We start from the raw sequence: 19,269 nt of genomic DNA on the forward strand, positions 1-19,269 counted from the left end.
CTGGCTCAGCACCCCTTTCCCTTCATGCCCCACCTATGGCCAGAGAGTGGGGAAGGGCCTGCTTGAGTGCTTCTGCTCCTTCCCACTATTGAAATGCAGTGGTGCCTCGCAAGACGAAAAGAATCCGTTCCGCGAGTCTCTTCGTCTTGCGGTTTTTTCGTCTTGCGAAGCAACCCGCTTAGCGGATTAGTGCTATTAGCGGCTTAGAAAAAGGGGGGCGGGAGCGAAAAAAAACGCAAGACTCGCAAGACGTTTTCATCTTGCGAAGCAAGCCCATAGGGAAATTCGTCTTGCGAAGCGCCTCGAAAAACGGAAAACCCTTTCGTCTAGCAGGTTTTTCGTCTTGCGAGGCATTCGCCTTGCGGGACACCACTGTGCTTTCCCTTACAGCTTTACACCTGCATAATGTATCTCTTGAACCTCCTGATCTACAAGGGGGTTCACACTCCTCTTTGTGGGCATCGCTTCCAGTCAGTTCAACAGTATATGACATTACTCAGATCCCCTCCAACCTGCCAGTTAATAGAAACAGAATTCTGAGCTCTGGCTGTTGCAATTCACCATCGATACCAAAGTTCACCATCGATACCAAAGTCATTGTGAAAATGTGAAATGAATGACTAGAGTGGGGAATTCAAAAAGTGCTACCATTTGAGAACCAGACTCTTAAACGTACATTAAAAGTGCATGCCAGTCACACTGTTTAAATAGCAGCAGGGTTTGTTTTTGGTTTTTTTTTTTCTTTACACAGCCCAGCTTCCAGAAAAAATAGTTGTCCTAACTTTCTGTCCAGAGCAGAGGTGGGGGACTTGATCCAGCCAGTTCCAGTCCATCCTCTATAAGCTGTTTTGACGGGGGGCAGGGCTGCCCAGCAGTCAATCACCTGATGTAAAATGACACCAGCTGATTCACTATTCAAGCCATGGGAGCTATGTCCAATCTTAGTGCTGTAGAACCAAAGTGCAGGGAAAGATTTATCTCTGCAACTGACACATGGCCTGTAGGTTTACCTAATAGCCCCATGGTGCAAAAGTCCCCACTGTTGATGTCTTTTTACATTCCTTGTTCAGGAAACCTTTGGAAGGGTATGACGGCTTACAGGAGTACTGCATTGCTTTAGGGATTTCTAAATTCTCCCTTAGGGCCTGTGATAGGAAGGAAAGAGGGATGAAAATGTAACAAATTTAATAATAAAGTCCAGTCTGCTCTTACAGAGCAAGCTTGGAATACAACAGTTAAGAAAACAATCAATGATGGTCAAAGTTTCACTTTAGAGGGTCATCACAGGCGCTCCGTCCCACTGCTGGAGAAGTCTGTCTGCAGAGGTGTGATGTTGTGGTCATAGGTGGCATATTCCGAGGTGCCACTGCCTGCCATTTTGAGCTGCTGAGCAGCATGGGTAAGCTGGAAGGCGGCATCTGGGTGGGCTGTGTCTGGCAGGAGGGTGCATTCCCTTTCAAGTATATCTGCTACGCCTTTCAACAGGTCCCAAAACCCAAGGGCTAAGGCTGCCTTTCGCAAGCGATTCAGCTCCTAGAAAGGAGTTAAGAGAGACAGCAATGTTGGTGTCAGTTGAGACTGATGGGGTGTAACACAGGAGGCCAACAGTAGGTGGAGCCTGAGTCAACTTAATTCTAGTTTTATCCCAGACTTCCTCCCCAACTTTCTACAAGTGCAACCCTGAGACAATGGAGGAGGAAGCTGACAGCCAGTGCAATCTTTTACTGTTCCCCATTCTCCCTAGTGGACCAGCCTCCACTGGAGAGAGAACACTTTCTAATCAAGCACTTGTGCAGTACTGGGAGGTCTTAAAATTATAATGTCATCTGAATGGGGGGAAATAAAAAGTCTAATGCAACATTAAAGTAGAATGAGTTAATCATTCCCTCTAAACGGGTGCTTCTAAAATCAAGGATAGGGGATGCGTGGGGCTCTCCAGGTGTGTGTGTGTGTGTGTGTGTGTGTGTGTGTGTGTGTTTTGAATTAAACATCTGGAGAGCCACAAATTCCTTATCCCTGTTTTAAATGCATTAAGGCCAGAGGCTTCTACACTTTGTCTCACTGGGTAGTACTAGCATACACGCTGCTGTTGTCTGCCAAGGATCTGTGCATGTTGCATAGGATTCTGGGGTGCACATCTGAAGGTGTACAGTTCATTTTATCAGAACACTGGCTATTTCATTGTATGTAAACGAAGAGTGCGCTTCAGAACACACACAACTGCACGTAACATGGGAAGTCAGGGAAGTCAGCCTCCAGCTACTGACTCCTCCACTGAGAAACCTCTGAACCAACCAAGTACAAACCAGGGCTCTCCAGCCCTGAGCTGGAGAACAGCTGCTCTAAGCCAACTATGCCACCTCTCACTGCTGCTAAGACACAACTAGCTCTCTCTGTTCTACCAGGGAAGAAAAAGCACTGGGTGAGTTGCAGTTTATTCGCCTGTGCAAGAGAGTCCCTGGAGACCAGGGTGCCACGGGAGCCTGCCGCTCTCACCTTGTAGAAGGTCTGTGTTTTTTCAGGGAGCTTCCTTGCATTCCTAAGTATCTTCTGCACATCTGTCTGCGGGGAAAAGAAAAGGAAAATATGCCTGGCTTGCTGGAGCTTGAAACTTCATCCCCCACCCCCTTTACAGGTACAAAAAAAAAAGGACAACTTCACCATCACACACCCTCAAACCCCCTTCCCGCACAGTAGCATTCTTAATGGGGAATACGCTTTACTGCTCAGAAACCTTGGAACTGTACCAGAAGTTGACAGCAGGCTGACATGAATCCTGTGAGCACCAAGGTGATCTGCCCACACCCAGAAGCAAGCCACCCGCTTTTTACACCAACAGAAACCTCCAGACAGTCTTCATTCTTTTATTATGGCTGGAGAACTGAGGCAGAGAGATTAGTACATCTTGCCCCAGTCTACTGAGAAGGAGTAGACCAGGAGCTGATCTCTGGTCTAATTCCACGAGGCTTCACTTACTGCATTTACAGCCCTACCTCTCCCCCCACCCCCAGGAACTGAAGGGGGCATATGTGGTTCTATCCCTCCCCATTTCATCCTCACAACCAGTCTGTGAGGTAGGTTATTGCTGAGGGACTTGAACCCTGGTCTTTCAGGTTCTGGTTCAGCACTCATAAGTCCTACTCCCCGCAGCCGTTGTCCAGCAGCAGGTTGGTGTAAAAGCCTGTTCCATGTGCCCTGGGGCTGCACATTGAAGGGGTGGGGGCAAAAAAAGGCGGCCTTTCAAGAAAGCGGGCCCAACCTTCTGGGCTTTCCCTCCCACTGTGGAGCGTCTATCAAACTGAAAGCCTCTTGAGAATCCCCTCCCACACACAGACCTAGGAGCACAAGAGAAAGTGGATGCCTGCCGTGGGCTTTGAATTCAGCACCTGGAGGCCATTTTGTTTAATCCACACTGTTACATTCTGTGCATAGCTGCGTTTATTCTTGGGTTGCAACGGAAAGGGACTCTTGTTGTCGTCTTCGCCATATGGGTTCTCTTTAGCATCTGAAAGGAAAACGAATCGCTGAAGAACGAGACCACTTCCAAGCAAGCAAAGCAACTGAACATATGGACTGGATGCTTGAAAAGGGGACTCTAAAAAATTGTGAAGAGATACGCAGGACACAAGAGCCCTTGATCCAAGGCGGAACATGCACACCTGTGTGCACAGAACCTCACCATTTGTACACCAATGGTTGGGACAGTTCTGTGAGCAAAATGAAGGAACTACATCTGGAGCCTTCACTGAAATGAACAGGGAAGCTGTGGTGTAGAACTCATGGACCCAACAGGGGAGGAAATGGGCTTGGGAAGACTAATGTCTCAAACGCCGAAGAGATTGCTAGAACCATTCAGACAGGCATGACCCCTACCTGAGATGGGGCCAAGTTGGGCCATCTTCCCCAGCCAAGGAAGAGGCTCCGGACCTGGCTCAAAGAGAGACATCATCAGGTTGGACTTCTTCTTGCTGTCAGCCTGAGAATACAGCATCCCATACCATTCAGGGCTGAAAAGAAAAGCAGAACATCCACAAGCAGTTCTACCATTCTTGCTCCAAAGAAAACACCCCGGCCAACCTTGGGCTGGGCATTCCCTTTCCCTGCAGCTTCTCACTACTACAAGAACAGACAGAAGTCACAAATGATCTGTCATAAGAACAGCCTACTGGATCAGGCCAATGGCTCATCCAGTCCTGTTCTCACAGTGGCCACCCAGATGCTCCAATAGGAAGCTTGCAAGCAGGACCCAAGTCCTTTTCCCCCTCCTGTGGTTTCCAGCAACTAGTATTCAGAAGCATTACTACCTCCAACTGTGGAGGCAGAGCCTAACCGTAATGGCTAGTAGCCATTGACAGACTTCTCCTCCATGAATTGGTCCAGTCCTCTTTTAAAACGATCCAGGTTGGTGGCCATCACTGCCTCCCGGGGGAGCAATTTCCATAGCTTAACTATGCACTGAATGAAGTGCTTTATTTTATCTGACCTGAATCATCCAGCATTCAGCTTCACTGGATGTCCATGCATTCTGGTGTTATGAGAGAGGGGAGAAAACCATTTCTCTATCCACTTTCTCCATGCCAGGCATTATTTCACAAACTTCTACCTGCCCTCTTCTACTAATTTTCAGGAAATGTTTAGGGTCACTTTGTTCCAAGACTGGGCCTCTGCTGTGGAAGTTTCCAAATGTGGCCCTTGTGACTCTTACCAAGGTTTCATCCCCATGCTGGCCCTGCTCTGTGACCCCCTCCTTGAGGGCTTTTGCCTGGCTACAGGGATATGTGGGCGAGTGTAGAAACCTCTTGGGTTTTCTGTGGCTGGCATGTTACCTACTGTCTTTAATGGCAAGAACTGCCTGTTTTGCTCCATCCTCTGTTTGCCTTTGACCCCGTCCACCACTGATATGCAGCCCCTGGAAGATTACTTGGAGTGAATGTGGCCCTCAGGCAGTACAAAGGCTTTCCCACCCGTTTCAGAAGCTTCTGGAACTCCTGCCTTGTTGTGGCGGACATAAGTCGCCCATCAAGGACATCTGGTAGTTAAATCCAGTCTCCCTTTTCCAATACTGAAATGAACTGAACATCAATCACTGGCCCCAAATATATACAATTTTAGCCAATAACATCTTTGTTCTCCAGAACCACGAGCCTCCCCGCCTATCCCCCGGACCCTTCGTACCCTAACTGCACAATAGCCACCATGCCTTCGACTTTCAGGCTCCCATGAAGCAACACACAGAAGTTCGGGATCTTGCCCGCTATCTGATTAGCCGAATTCTCGTCTTCAACCTCATCAGCAATCCCAGGACCCACCTCATCTCCTTCTAGGGAAAAGGGAAAATAAGGCACTATCAGAACCTGCCTCCTCTCACTGGGGTGGTGGTGGTGGTTGTTGTTGTTATTGCTACTACTACTACTGCTTAGATATCATTTTTTGTTATGCTTATATCCCACTTTTTTCCTCCAAGGAACTCAAGTTTGTGTTCTCCCCCTCCACATTTCATCCCTTTATCAATCCTGCAAGATAGGCTAGGTTGAGAGATCGTGGCTGGCTCCCAAAGTCAATCAGGGAGCATCATGGTGAAGTGGGGATTTGAATCCTTGTCTCCCAGGTCCTAGCCCAGGACTCTAACCAATACACACCACACACTGCCCAGATCAGTGCTCAACAGACTAAAAATACAGAGTTGTCACTGCTGGGTGTGGGGAAGGGAGAAAGCAGAAGGGCTCACCTTTGTTGAGAGCAATAGGCAACACCAAATGCCTAGATAGGACGGGGGGACTGGAGATATCTGCTATGTCAATAAACCCAACTATTTCCAAATCTAAAAGGGGGAAAAACAGAGAAGGTAGGGGATCAGATTTCAAAAAACACGTCAGCTGGGGATTTCTTCCACACACCCACATAATATCTAAACAGGAACACACCATCTCACAGATGCCCCTGGCCCTCTCAAAAGTAGACCAGGACCATTCCAATGTGGAATCCAACCAGACCACAGTGGTTTACCCTCACTTTCAAATCCCAGGCTTGGGGCCTGCCACTGAGAATACCCTCTCCTGGGCCACCCTCCTTCAAGCTTCTGAGAGTGGTGGAACAACCAAGAAGTCCCCCTCTGATTATCACAACCCCTGAGAGAGTCTATAGGGAAGGAGGCAGTCTTCCACATCTTTGGGGCCTGAGTCATTTAGAGCTTTCAATACTAAGTGTCAGAAGTGGGACGGATGGCTACATTCCGCAGCCCAAGTCAGAGGAAGAAACTGCCGAGGAGGAGGAGCTAAATCAAAGTTGTTGCCAGAAAAGAAGCAGCTACTTACCCGTATTAATTGTTTTAGGGACTGGATCGATTTCCTCATCTATAATGAAAGGCTCCGGCCTTGGAAAGGCTTGCACGTCCGAAGACAAATGGCCGCATTTCAGAACAGCATGGAAGGGGGTGTAAGCCACGTCTATTAGCTTTCTAGAACAAGAGAGCTTATCATTAAAACCAAAAGTTAAATCCAAACAAGAAGGAGCTTGTTTGGATGATGTTTAATGGGTGGGAAGACTGGTGACAAGACATCTTTTGCCTGACCATTCATTTCTAGTTGCAAAGAATTATGTGAGCTTTCAAGCAACAGGAATTTTTTCATCAGAAAGAAGAGCTAAGAAAGCGGCCATAAGATCAGTGATAAATAAGGCCCTTTGTAGATGATGCTGGGAGAGCAGTTAAAAGATAGGTCAGTGGTAAAAGCTCCCAGGTTCAATCCAAGGCACTTCTAGGTAGGCAGGGAAAGACTCTAGCCACCACAGCTAATAGAGATTATGGGAGCTGTGGTCCAACATCTGGAAGACCAAAGGCTGGGAAAGGCTGGTGTAAACAATACTGAGCTAGATAGGCAAACGTGGTGTAAGGATAAGGCAGTTTCTTATGATCCTAGGAGTTCTCTATGACATAGTTACACAGTTAAACTGGTCTTAAACTAGCTTAAGCTGCCATAGACTCCATTAAGGAAGCAGGCACTATATTTTCTAAGAGTGCCAACGACAACAAATCTCCTGCAGTACATGGAAAACCACAATTCCAAGAGTTTTATCTGTCAAATTTGGAGAGCTCTGCTTTGGAAGCAAGGAGAATGGAGGATTCATAGAGAAGCCAATTTATGTAGCAATGCTCATATGATTAAATTACTATCCTGCCAACAGAATTGTGTGCAACTCATGATCTTTTCCTCCCAAAATTTATGTCTTATCTGTTCATTTCATTTACTTTATCTATCTTGTACCTTGGAGCAAACATGGCAGCTGGAGCACCAGCCAGCCAAAGTTAAGCATTTTAAAGTCCAATTCATCGAAGTATTAACATTAGTGAGACTTTGTACTTAACTATGGCTGGACTGTGACCATTCCTGATTTTCTCCTCAAAAAACCTTGAAACTCAATGTTTATAGAACTAATTTTGGACGGCCATCTGTCATGGATGCGTTAGTTGAGATTCCTGAATTTCAAGGGAGCGCACTAAATGACCCTCAGGGTCGCTTTGAACGTTATGTGTCTATGATAATTACCACCAAATATTAGTAATTACTGGGGGGGGGGGCAGGACTGTGGAGGAAACTAACCTTGCAGACAAACAAGAAGGGATAATAGTCACAACTGAAAGGCAGAGGACACGTTAGCATCAGAAGACTGAATTATATTGGTGGAAAAGTTACCCAATAACTTATCTGCGCTAGGTAGGAAGAGAAGGAAACAAACCCACACCATGTCATGCAAGACTCTGTGTGGAAGGATAGCATTTACACAGCAATGCTGATCACAGGTGTACTCACCCAAACATGGACTGCACATTCTTCAAGCAAAGGGGTCCATCAATAGTAAAAATCTGGCCCTCTCCGTTGTTTAAGTCTATGAGCCGTTCAAGACAATCTAAAGAATCTGAGCTCTGGAGCTTTAACAAAAGAAAGCACAACTTCACACACAGTGTCCCAGTTGCATGTAATGCTAAACTATAGCTGTGTGTGAGCAGGCAGCTTCCTGGAGAGGCGATTGCCCCATTCTGCTTCTCTGGTCTTGCTGTGAGCTAAGCCATAATTTATCTAATCATAAAATCCAAACTCAGGCTTGTGGTTTGGCTTCTGCAGACAAACCAAAAGCAAACCTTGTTTAAAGCCAAAGGGGACTCACCTCCTCCAGATTGGCCATGCACATGACGTATAGCTTTGATGGGAAAGGAAAAGGCAGAGGGAACCGGTTGCTTTCAGTTCGTTGGCCAAGAGTAGCCAAAGAGTGTCGGAGAGAGCCCCTTCCAATGCCCAAACTGCCATCAGTAACAAGGACAACCTAGCAAGGAGGGAACAAGAGAAGCTGTGACCCAACAAACATGTTGATCTCCAAAAACTATCCCATGATGCAAGCACTTGTTAGTCGATTACAGAAGCACCAGTTTGAGATTTCACATTCTCAGTTTTCCACCTGCAATATTGGAATTATAACAATCAAAATGTTTATTCGGCTTTACGCCCATCATGAAACACAACACAACAAAACAAATCAAATAAAACAGCGGACTCGTACAAGCCACAAGTAGTATAACACAGTTTACAACTCACAAGGACAAATATCAGCCATTCATAAGAAAAGTTTAAGATTAAAATTAAAAAAATTTTTGCACTACACAGCTTAACTAAGACTTGTTGGAAAGGCCAGCCTACAAAATCATTATTTCTTTCCCAAGTCCTTGGGGTGTTTTCCCATGTGAGGTTTGAATGTGCCTTCAGGCCTCTCTTTGCTAGTAGTACATCATGTGAACCTCTATAGGAAGGCCCCCATGCATTAGAATTATACAGGATGTGACAGTGTTTAATAAGGGCTGAAAAACTAGAAGCTCTTAGGCCAAAAGGAAACCTCAGAGATACAACCTGCTCCTTCAACTAATACTCCTGAGGCAAAAGAGGCAAATAGAAAGTACTGAGTGGCAAGGATAACTTTCTGACAGGATACTCCTTGCTCACAAAAAAGGGGAATGCTTAGTACACCTTACCAGGATGTGAAGTTGTTTACTGCAATTGTATGTAGTCTGCTCAATCCTGAACCCTAATTTATAGCAGTCATCATCTGGAATAGTCTAAAATCTTACCTGGCAGGGAATGGCAGCCCCCCATTCCTGTTGCACAATATTGCAAACCCCGAGCAGAGCAGACTCCAAGCATGTTTTGTCATAATCGTCCATATTACTCAGGGCTTCCTGTCAACACAAGTTACATACTAGTTGGTTGGGGTTAGAAAAATACTCTATATGCAACTTGCTGCTCAATTATACTGGACTGAGTTGGAGTTTTGAGAATGACAATCAGTCCTAATTCATATTTACAATGCAACAAAAACATTCTCTGCTTTTATATTTTGTACCTGGAGCGTATTGTAGTCTCTTGTGAAGGGAACCATCAGTTCCCAGAGGGATGAAAACACAACCAAAGCAGTGAATTCCAGTTTGTAGTTGGTTGCCATGTGTTCAAATAGCATCGTCAGGCCATGAGCTGCAAGATGTTTCCGCTGATATTCTTCAGAGCCCTCAATTGAGACAGGCCGAGTCATTGAGAGGGACACATCCATCACCACCACAGTCGGCATGGTGTCCCCTTCTTTGTTCTATCAAATGTGCAAGAGAAAATTGCTGTGGAGGAAGAAATGGAAATAAATGCCCATCAGTTTTAACCTTTTTAAAATTAAATATATAATAATACCTCCTGCAAATCACACTAGTTAAACTCAAAGGTTTTCCTTGTGGATTGTTGGAATAATTTTATTGAAATATTATGACTTTTTGGCTTCTAGCCTTTTTGTAAGTTGCTTAAACTTTTAGTAGGAGACTAATGCACCAAGGAAATGATAATAAAATAATCTTAGAAACAACTAATTTCACTTTCACTACCTAGGGCAGGGCCAAAAACTGGTATATAAATAAACAGGTGGTGTTGCAAAGAGAGTAATGGAACCAGAGAGTGAGCTCCCCAGAAAACATTTGCTAAGAGGCAGCTATTAATGTAATAATAATAAATAAAATAAATATTAAAACAAAACAAAAAAGGCACCTAGGGAAGAATTACAAATATGCATGCTGGCACTGTGTGGTTGAGGGATGGTCAACACAAGCAGAGCAAGCCAATTAAGGATAATAAAGGAAATCTGAGAAGGGGGAAATTAGTGAAGGAAGAGCAGTACATTACCTATAAGGGAGTGGATAGCATAAAAGAGGCCAAAAAATGCATAGAAAAGGAGAGAGGCAGCACCTATTTGGAGTGCAAGGGATGGTAAGAAGAATCTGAGGGAAGAGGCAAATTGGTGGAAACAGTGGAACATTACCTAATAATAAGTTGGTGACATTCTGAATCTAAGATAGGGGTCAAGAGTGAATTCCAAAGGGGTAGCAATGCTGCAGCAAAGCCAACAAGGGGTTTTGTAGCACCTTGAAGCACTACGTTAGTGTGGGCAAAAAGGAGGAATGATATATGCAGAAAATACGTCCTGAGAAGCTTGCAACCTCTCTCCCATTTGTCAAAACCCTCACAAACTCACCTTTTCTCTGTGGCTTCTGGCTGCATCCCAACTGTGCGATGGAGTCTGAAGCAAACCTAGGTGCGTTTACTCACATTTAGCCCCTTAGCTGCCTTTGTCTCTTCCTCGGCTGTGGCTGCTTTAACAACAAAAGAAGAGAACAATGTTAAGAATTTCCCTGTTCTATCGGACCAGTGGCCGTTTTAGCCCCACATCCCATTCTCACAGTGGCCAACTAGGTGCCCCAAAAGGACACCCCACCCCTAACCAGGACCTGAGTGCAAAAGCAGCACTATTTCCCCACATGCAATTCCCAGAAACAGGCATGCTGTCGTAGAAAACAGAAAGCTGCCTTATACAGAGCCACACTATGAAGGTCCATCCAGTTCTGCATTGCTTACACTGACTGGCAGCAGCCTACCGAGGGGTTCGGGCCAGCAGTCGTTCCCCAACCCCCACAACCATACCCGGGGGTGTAAAGGACCGAGCCTGGGACCCCCCAGAACTCAAGGCAGGTGCTCCACCATTGAGCCAAACATGTGTGTGTCCCTCCCCAACAGTGGAGGGAACGTATAGCCATGGTGGCTGGTAGTTGCTTTAAGGTCGTGAGCAGCTCGGGGAAGGGGCTTGCCTGGCTCTGATCAAGGAAGCTGCACACAAACAACAGCAGCCATCATCATGCCCATTATGGGGACAAGAGGGAAAGTATGTGGGGGCACGTAGGAAGTAGGAAAGAAAAGGGGGCTGGAAAAGGAACTGGGGGGTCCGTCTAATTAGAGAAGGGGGAGCTCCCAGCCCCACTATGTGGGATGTGTGAGTGTAAATCGTACTTTCCATCCGGGATGGGGACCTCACCCGCGCACCGCCGCCATGTTGGTCCACCCCGTAATTCCTTCCCCGCTGCTGCTCTAACCACAGCCTTTGGGGCCGGCTTTAGAAAGCGGCCCTTACAAAGCACTTACTGGGCACGCGCGGCTCGGTTCGCCTCGCGCACGCTCAGTTGCGGCAAGTGAAGCTCGAGGGCGGAGGAGGGCATGTTATCAATCGCGAGAGCAGGAGCTGTTTCCCTGCACGGCTTTTGGTATTGAATACAGGGATCAGGTTTCCTTGCATCTCCAGAATGCAGAGAAGGGTGGTTTTTCGGGCGGGACGGGGAGTAAGCTTGCAGATCTATGCTACAATTTAAAAAAAAAAAAAAGGAACCTTAATTTTTTATTTATTTTTTAATAACTTTCTTTTAAAAAGAAGAATGTGCATGTTCCAAAATACACTTGATTATTTATTTAATTTGTTTAGAGCATTTGTATCCCACTCTTCAGCCAAAATGTCTCCCAGAGTGTCTTACGTATAATAAATTTTAAAAGTCTGTGTTAATGACGGGAGTCTGGCAATGGGGAACTAGAGCCTTGGGTGGGGAGGGGGCGTCCATGCTTTCCCTGTTTTGTAAAGATTATTTTCATTTTATCATGTATATAAAAGAGAGAGGTCAATTATAACAAAAGATGCAAATTTAAAGGTGAAAAAGCAAAACTATAAAATAGGTACAAAGTCCAAGTTAAGATGATCAGCATTATCAGATTATTAAATTTGGTTCCAGATTTGCCAGCCTTGTGACAAGGGTAAGAGTTGCCTTAAAAGTGATGGTTCTGTTGTATATGTCATAAAAGAAAAAGAAATCATAGAAAAAGAATTTAGAGGTTCTAGCCCTTGTTGAAATCTCAGATTATGTGCTGGCCATGCTTGTCTTTTGTGGAGGGCATCTCAAGAGTCATTGATTCATTTATTACATGCTTCTCACCCAGTCCACTCGTCATGTGTACTGATGGGGGGGGACCATAAAACTCGGATATTTGATATCCCATTTTCAGAAGAAAATGATAGAACGGACACTAAAAGTAGATTTATTTAGAAATTTAAGTCCTTCATTTCTTTTCATTGCTTTTACCGGTGGTCTTGAGAAACCTCACTGCCTTTGTACATCCCTAGAAAGTTTTTTTTAATGGAAAATTAGTGGGATGCCCATCATCTAACAGCATCACCTAGGTACCTCCACCAGCTTATGCCTGGCGACTTCATCCACAAAATGCAGCTTGCCAACATCCACATCACATCCATGTACATATGCATGCCAGTTGCCTTGACCACATTTGAAACCTCCTATTCACACATACATCCATGAAAAATGCCAGCAAACACTGGTACAAGAATTTTTGAGTTTGGGAGCTTTTGAAGGCATTTTCGGCACAATTTAACCCCCGTTGCCGGTTTTCCAGGATATTTGCCTGATTTCCAAAAATCAGGACGTATGGCAGCCCAATAGTAAAAGTAATAGTAATATACGCTGCCCATCCGACTGGGTTGCCCCAGTAATCTTTCACTCTCCATTCATTCAGAGGAGTTACTTGCGGGTACAGTGGTACCCTCAGGTTACATACGCTTCAGGTTACATACGCTTCAGGTTACAGACTCCGCTAATCCAGAAAAAGTGCTTCAGGTTAAGAACTTTGCTTCAGGATGAGAACAGAAATTGTGCTCCGGTGGCACAGCGGCAGCAGGAGGCCCCATTAGCTAAAGTGGTGCTTCAGGTTAAGAACCGTTTCAGGTTAAGTACGGACCTCCGGAACAAATTAAGTACTTAACCTGAGGTACCACTGTACTTCTGAATCCTTTGCTGTTGCCTGAGGCTTTGGTGGTCTCAGTGCAGTGTTAGTTCCTTGAGCATAAGCCTGCTCTTAAGTAGGGAAAACAAACCTAATTTTTAAATAAATGGAGCAGGCAGAGTAGTGACTTCAGAAAAATGTAAGTTTTATGTGGTGCTTGGCAAGAGAATACAGGGTGTTAAAGGCAGGCCCTTTTTTCAACTAGGAAATGTTGGGGTGTGCAGGTTGCCCTTCTGATATTTGCTACTGAATATTTTAAGACACTGAATATCATCTGATTATGTTGCTGGTACTAGAGCTTTTAAAAATACTTGCGGTACATGAAGCTGCCTTAGTGACATGCAATTCTATGATTCTATGATTCTATGATTTCACAAAGGAGTCTCACACAAGTTTCAGTGTAATAAAGGACATTTTCAGGCTGCAAATATGAGTTTCTATATTTATAAAGAAATCCACTGATATTAAGAGACTTGTGGAACTTTAAATACTAACAAATTTCTGACATAAGGCATTTGTGGTCTATACTGAGTTTATGCTATAGTAAGCTTGTGCTTACTCTAAGTTTCTTAGGCTTTCAGGTGTCACGAGACTCTGATTTTCGCTGCAAGACACTGAACCTCCCTCTGGAAACTGCTATTAGGGTTACTGAAGTCTTATGAATCCTGGAAATGATGGAGAACCATTGCAACTACTTGTCCTCAATATAAATGTAAGACAAAAGAATGAGCACAAAGATCATGTTCACTTTTCTTTATTGAGCCATTGTAAAATTTTAAATAGAATCATTTTTCTAGGACATTTCATGGGGGAAAACACAGCTTTTTCCATTGTGAACATGGAAATTTACACCTTAAAATTGACCTACAAATTCAGAACAAAAATAAACACTTAAAACTGATATTCTTTGTTGGTAAATAAAATGTAAACATTACATATGTACAAATCTACAACCATTCATTTGTAAAAGTGCTCTTTAGCAAATTAATCCACCAGCTGTACCTCCTGCTTTATAATGCCATATATACACACATTTACATGTAATGAATATCCATTTTCTGTCTTTGGGATAAAGCATTTCCTATTGAAATACTAAAGTCAGCTACTTGATAAATCCATTTCTGTACAAAGAGCAAACCTAACATTACAAGGATTATGAACACAGTAAAAAGGAAGAAAATAAGCACTTAAAAGCCTCAAATATGTTTCAGATACCATGAACCATAAGGATAAAAGGCTTTGTTATATTACCAGTAGGAAACACAGAACTGTTCCTAAGTATTAGGACAACTCACTATAAACAGAAGGAAAAAGATTTCAAAACTGCCTTTCAATAACAAAGATTAAAAATGTAAACTCAATCCATGTTTGTTTTTAAGTGAATGTATGGGCCACCACAGACATAGCAGATTTAATTTTGTGTCCGCGGTGATGGTTTTCACTAGAGAGATGCATGGTGATGATTTTCGCTTATCACAATTTGTGATAAGAATGGGGATCAGCCATTCAAAAGGGGGGCGCTGAAACATATTTTGGGTGTGCACAAGCTACTGAGTATGTTTGAAGTAATTCCTTGAATTCTGGCCAAACATGTTAATAGGACAATGTCCCTCTCTATCCTTCTCTCTTACCAAGCTAACACATCAGCCTAGAGGGCTTGATTTTAGTATATACACACTTATGCTGTTAGGAAGTGCTGCAACTGGAAAATTATTGGTCACGTTAATTGAAACTTTGATGTTAAGACAGCAGTAGACACACCCACACATACACACACCCTTGTGAGACCATATTCCCCCAAACAGGTTATACATACCATATATGAGTGATTCTGATTTGTCACTTTCTTGGTATCCCTAGAAACACCAGACAGGGCTCAGGAAGAAGCTCTCCATCATAGCTCTAAAGTGCTATAAAATAGTGGCTTTTACACAGCTAACAGAAGCAAGAAGTTGTAGTTCAAAGGCTGACCAGCACTCTACTTTCTTCTACACAATACAAATACCAAATGACTTATTTACATTTGTGGCAACCACAGTGCACATCTTTTCCTTACACAACATAACTGTGTGAATACAACATAGCACAGATACTGTACACAGAAATTAACACCCACCCACGTTACTAGGTACTTAGCAATGTGGCTTCCAAAGTTCTATACCCACTATATCAGGAGGCATAGCTTTGTCACAAAATTCATGGAGATGACATTCTCTTAAAGTTACCTGTGTTTGTCTGTAATTGCAAGGTGAGTACTGATGTGTGGAAATGCACAAGGAAATTCTCCTATGCAAGCCCGCAGAATTGAATGGAAGCTATGCAAGAGAATGCAGGGGGGACTTATGCAAGAGAAATTCCTAGTTCATTGTGTCCTTAGAGACTACACTTTCAACACACCCAAAGAAGCTTCAGCCTTAAATGTTTTTTGAGCAGCAGGCCCACATGCTGTCTGAATCCAGGAGCAGATTCAAAAACAGTTTGAGACATGGCAAAAGGGACCTGCTGTTCAAAGACAAAGAAAAATTCAAAATGCCTGAAGTAGCTCTTTGGATTCAGGTCTAAGACCAAGTTGCTAAGGCATAGGTTAATAATCCCCATGCAAAATGACTATTAGCATATTAAGAACATAAGAAGAGCCTGCTGGATCAGGCAGATGGCCCATCTAGTCCAGCATCCTGTTCTCACAGTGGCCAACCAGATGCCTGTGAGAAACCTGCAAGCAGGACCTGAGCACAAGAGCACTGTCCCATCCTGTGGTTTCCTGCAACTGGTATTCAGAAGGACACTGCCTCCAACCAAACCTATTAGCTGGAGAAAAACCGGGAGGAGGTGACAGAATAGGCAGCACATCCTCCTGTAAACAAGGAACTCTACATGTATGTGCAAATTAGAGAAGACACTATAATGTTCTCCAGTTCTCAAAATTTTAAAGTATCTGGGTTTGAAACACAAGCAGTGTGAAGCCATGCAACAAAAAATAAGAAGTTGCTATGATGTTTGCATATTAGCAAACAAGCAATGATATCTAATATATCTGATACACATCTTATCTCAAAGTAGATTACATTCTCTTCCCCAACCCACATGATCCTATTGCACCCAAATTTTCTGTTTGGACAAGCTTGTCCTAAATTCCATTTTGGAACACAGATTATACAGTTCTTTCCTTCAGTTTGTATATAAGCATTTTCCCCAAGCAACTTGCCATACACTTTGGCTGGGATCCAAAGCAGCATTCTCCCATTCCCATGTGCCCAGAGGTGCTTTGGGTTTGTCCTTCTTAGGCAGCAGCCCATGGAAGCAGAAATACATGACACACCACTTTGGAAACTGCAGGGACTTTTGAAAGCAGATTGTGAAATGGGTGTAGCCAGGATTTTTGGCTTTTTTGGTGGGGGGAGAAGCTCAGCTGTGTATTTTTATTGACTGGGGGGGCAACTGCCCCCTGTCCCCCCTAGCTATGCCCATGGATTTTGATATGGTATAGGGCAGAAGTAGGGAACATCATAGCCCTGGGCCCTTGGAATTCCACCTGGGCCCACTCCCTCACCGACTCGGCTCTGTGCCCTCTCAGGTGCTTTTGTATGGCTGAAATTTGTCCTTGAATTGTGATAATTCCGAGTTGCTTCAAGATGGCGGATTCCGCTCGCGGGAGCAAGGGCCTTTCTGATGAAGAGCAGCCACCTGTCTATGTCCCAGATGCCAAATGGGTGTCAGGTGGCCAGGGCTTCTGCCTATGAATCTTGATGCAACCAACAGACTAAAACCCCTGGAAAGCCGCCACTGTGGAACAAGAGCTTGCCCGCCTTGAATAACAACACTAGCTCAGATTGGAAGCTGCCAAGAGGATCTCTAAAGTCTGTTTTTGAAAACACTCTTCTAGCAACGGCAAACCTTATGGCATTGTGAAGATCTCAAACATATATATCCAACCCTCCCAAGAGAAATTTTTATGGCTCATTACAATGGGATTAGCTTCCATTATGAATTTAGCGGCCCTAGTATTACTATCATTTGCCCTGTACAATGTGTTCAAGCCCAGAAAACATGAATTGTGACAATTCCTCCTGCTTGCCTGGATGGAGAGGTGGGCAGGGTGTGGGGCTATGTGTTTCCCCAGGAAGAGGTACTTGTTCGAAGTGTGGTGCTTTGAAGAGGGCATCTTCAAATATTAAATAAATGCAAGCAGTGAATTGCCAGGGGGAAAAAAAAGAATTGTGACAATTCTTCCTGCTTGCCTGGATGGAGAGGTGGGCAGGGTGTGGGGCTATGTGTTTCAAAACCGCATCTTCAAATATTAAATAAATGCAAGCAGTGAATTGCCAGGGAAAAAAAAAAAAGAATTGTGACAATTCCTCCTGCTTGCCTGGATGGAGAGGTGGGCAGGGTGTGAGGCTATGTGTTTCAAAACCTCGGAGTTTTGGATAGCTGGAATGTAGCCTATTGTACAATGGTAAGCGTCACATCCCTTGTCCAATTTTGACTCTGGCCTGGCCCAACACCTGGGAGGTTTTCCATGAGGAAATGTGACTCTCAGACTGAAAAGGGTTCCCAACCTCTGGTGCAAAGCTTGTTATTTTGATGAGGAAAGGTCCACAACCCTACAGGGCAAATCTTGACCCATGACCCATTGGAATGCCTAAAGTAGCTCTTTAAATGGCAGGCTTTGCAATGGATTATCTGTATAGCGGTGGCTCCCCAACAGCCAACCATGTCGGATTCTTAAAAGTGACAAATGCACGTAACTTATGAAAGCTTCATACAAGTTTGAAATTCTTGTCAGCTAAAGTCTGCAATCTTTTAAGTGTGCACTTATGGGGAGGGACAGGAAATACTACAACCTGCACTGCGATTGAGAACAGCATCGATATTTCCACACTACTTTTTAAAAAATGAAAGAGAGAAGGGCTTTATCTGCAAAAAAGACCAGTTGCTATAAACAGCAATATTCTGAGGGAGGACAAAAGTATTGCTTCTGCAACAGGATCACTTGATTCACTATAGTAATTTAAAAAGTTAAAAAAATATGAACTTGCTATAAATAATTTAAAATCTGTTATTATACAACTCTGGTATGAGCTCTGTGACATTTTTAACTTTCTATGTAAACAGTTCTGAAAAGCTTATTTCATTCATGCAAACTTTTAGTACATGATTTTGGTCCATCTCTGCTTAAGCTTTCTGCAATGGACCATTCTGTTTTCTCCCCTACATGTTTTGCAGACACTGTCCACAGCGAAGACAGCCTACTCTGACCCACGGCTCATAAGTCATTCCAGCAACATTTCCCCCCTTGGAAATCCCAATTTTAAAACAAAGCTGAAGATGCTTTTTTAAATGGAGAAGGGTGAGAGTCTTTCTGAAGTCTTTTCTGTTTCTTCATACAAACCCTGCTGCAATTCATTAGATGCAATATTTCTTTTTTTAAAGGTACGGCTCCCCAAAAATCTTTCGACATTCCATCACTCCTGTACTTGGAGGCCTATCACAGTTGTGGGTGCTCTTCACCTGATTTACTGTAAGGCGGTCGTAAGCCATTTTGTATTCTCTGTCAAAAGCATCTGTAACGACAGGAGGGGGGAGGTTATACCAGAACAATGGAGCAGGTGCCAGAAATGCTTTAGCTTTGGGATAGCTATGAACTAGGAGTGTTTTCTGCACAGCACCGATTCATTTCTTGGGGCAGGGGGATTTCCCAGTGGACTCTGCTCAGATAGGGGATTCTGAAAAAGGCACTCTGTCCACGGCTGACTTTAGGCACCAACTCAGGAAGCAAACCTGATAAAAATGATTTACTCTTTTTATAACCTTCTTGTCAGATGACCCATTCCTGTATTTCTGTTTCTTTAAGGTTTGATTTTATATGTTAGGTGGTTGTACACCACACAGATATATTTTATATGCTTTTGTGATGTATGAATTATTACTATTGTTAATATTCGTGTCTGGTTCTTTTCTGTAATACTGTGTGTGTGTGTGTGTGTGTGTGTGTGTGTGTGTGTGTGTTTGTGTGTTTTCTCAAGAGACTGATGCCATTTTAGACAACAGTTTTGCATTCATGTTTCACAAAAGAGCC

At 43.9% G+C, this 19,269-nt stretch overlaps 2 protein-coding genes across 7 annotated transcripts in view; both read right to left on the minus strand.

Annotated features, from left to right (window-relative positions):
- Positions 1 to 1,168: 1,168 nt before the first annotated feature.
- Positions 1,169 to 11,515, minus strand: INTS14 (integrator complex subunit 14). Of its 5 annotated transcripts, none has more exons than XM_079954299.1 (13): positions 11,364 to 11,515; positions 10,555 to 10,672; positions 9,388 to 9,652; positions 9,116 to 9,223; positions 8,164 to 8,319; positions 7,809 to 7,927; positions 6,315 to 6,457; positions 5,729 to 5,821; positions 5,176 to 5,317; positions 3,874 to 4,007; positions 3,387 to 3,505; positions 2,497 to 2,562; positions 1,169 to 1,533 (listed from the first exon to the last, which is right to left on the minus strand). In XM_079954299.1, the coding sequence occupies exons 3-13, from the start codon at positions 9,607 to 9,609 to the stop codon at positions 1,282 to 1,284; spliced, it is 1,554 nt and encodes a 517-aa protein (XP_079810425.1). In that variant the 5' UTR covers positions 9,610 to 9,652; positions 10,555 to 10,672; positions 11,364 to 11,515; the 3' UTR covers positions 1,169 to 1,281. The 5 variants fall into 5 exon arrangements, with proteins under 5 accessions (XP_079810425.1, XP_079810421.1, XP_079810422.1 ...); XM_079954295.1 differs by having other exon boundaries at positions 5,176 to 5,320; XM_079954296.1 differs by having other exon boundaries at positions 5,176 to 5,320; positions 11,389 to 11,507.
- A 2,416-nt stretch (positions 11,516 to 13,931) lies between these two features.
- Positions 13,932 to 19,269, minus strand: part of DENND4A (DENN domain containing 4A) — a 63,717-nt gene continuing 58,379 nt past the window's right edge. For both annotated transcript variants that reach the window (XM_079954157.1, XM_079954156.1), the window contains exon 31: positions 13,932 to 18,754. In XM_079954157.1, coding sequence (XP_079810283.1) covers positions 18,618 to 18,754 — 137 coding nt within the window. In that variant the 3' untranslated portion in view covers positions 13,932 to 18,617. The remainder of the gene's footprint in view (positions 18,755 to 19,269) is intronic.

Source organism: Podarcis cretensis (genome assembly GCF_951804945.1).
Source record: "Podarcis cretensis genome assembly, chromosome: 14".
NCBI classification, from domain to species: Eukaryota; Metazoa; Chordata; class Lepidosauria; order Squamata; family Lacertidae; genus Podarcis; species Podarcis cretensis.

What these genes read in the sequence shown, in the direction of transcription:
- INTS14 (XM_079954295.1), bottom strand. Translation starts at nt 9,609, where the DNA reads ATGCCGACTGTGGTGGTGATGGATGTGTCCCTCTCAATGACTCGGCCT. An exon ending in GGGCTGCCATTCCCTGCCAG is followed by an intron (nt 8,320 to 9,115) that starts GTAAGATTTTAG and finishes CCTCCTTGCTAG; the next exon opens with GTTGTCCTTGTTACTGATGG. An exon ending in AATGTGCAGTCCATGTTTGG is followed by an intron (nt 6,458 to 7,808) that starts GTGAGTACACCT and finishes CTCTTGTTCTAG; the next exon opens with AAAGCTAATAGACGTGGCTT.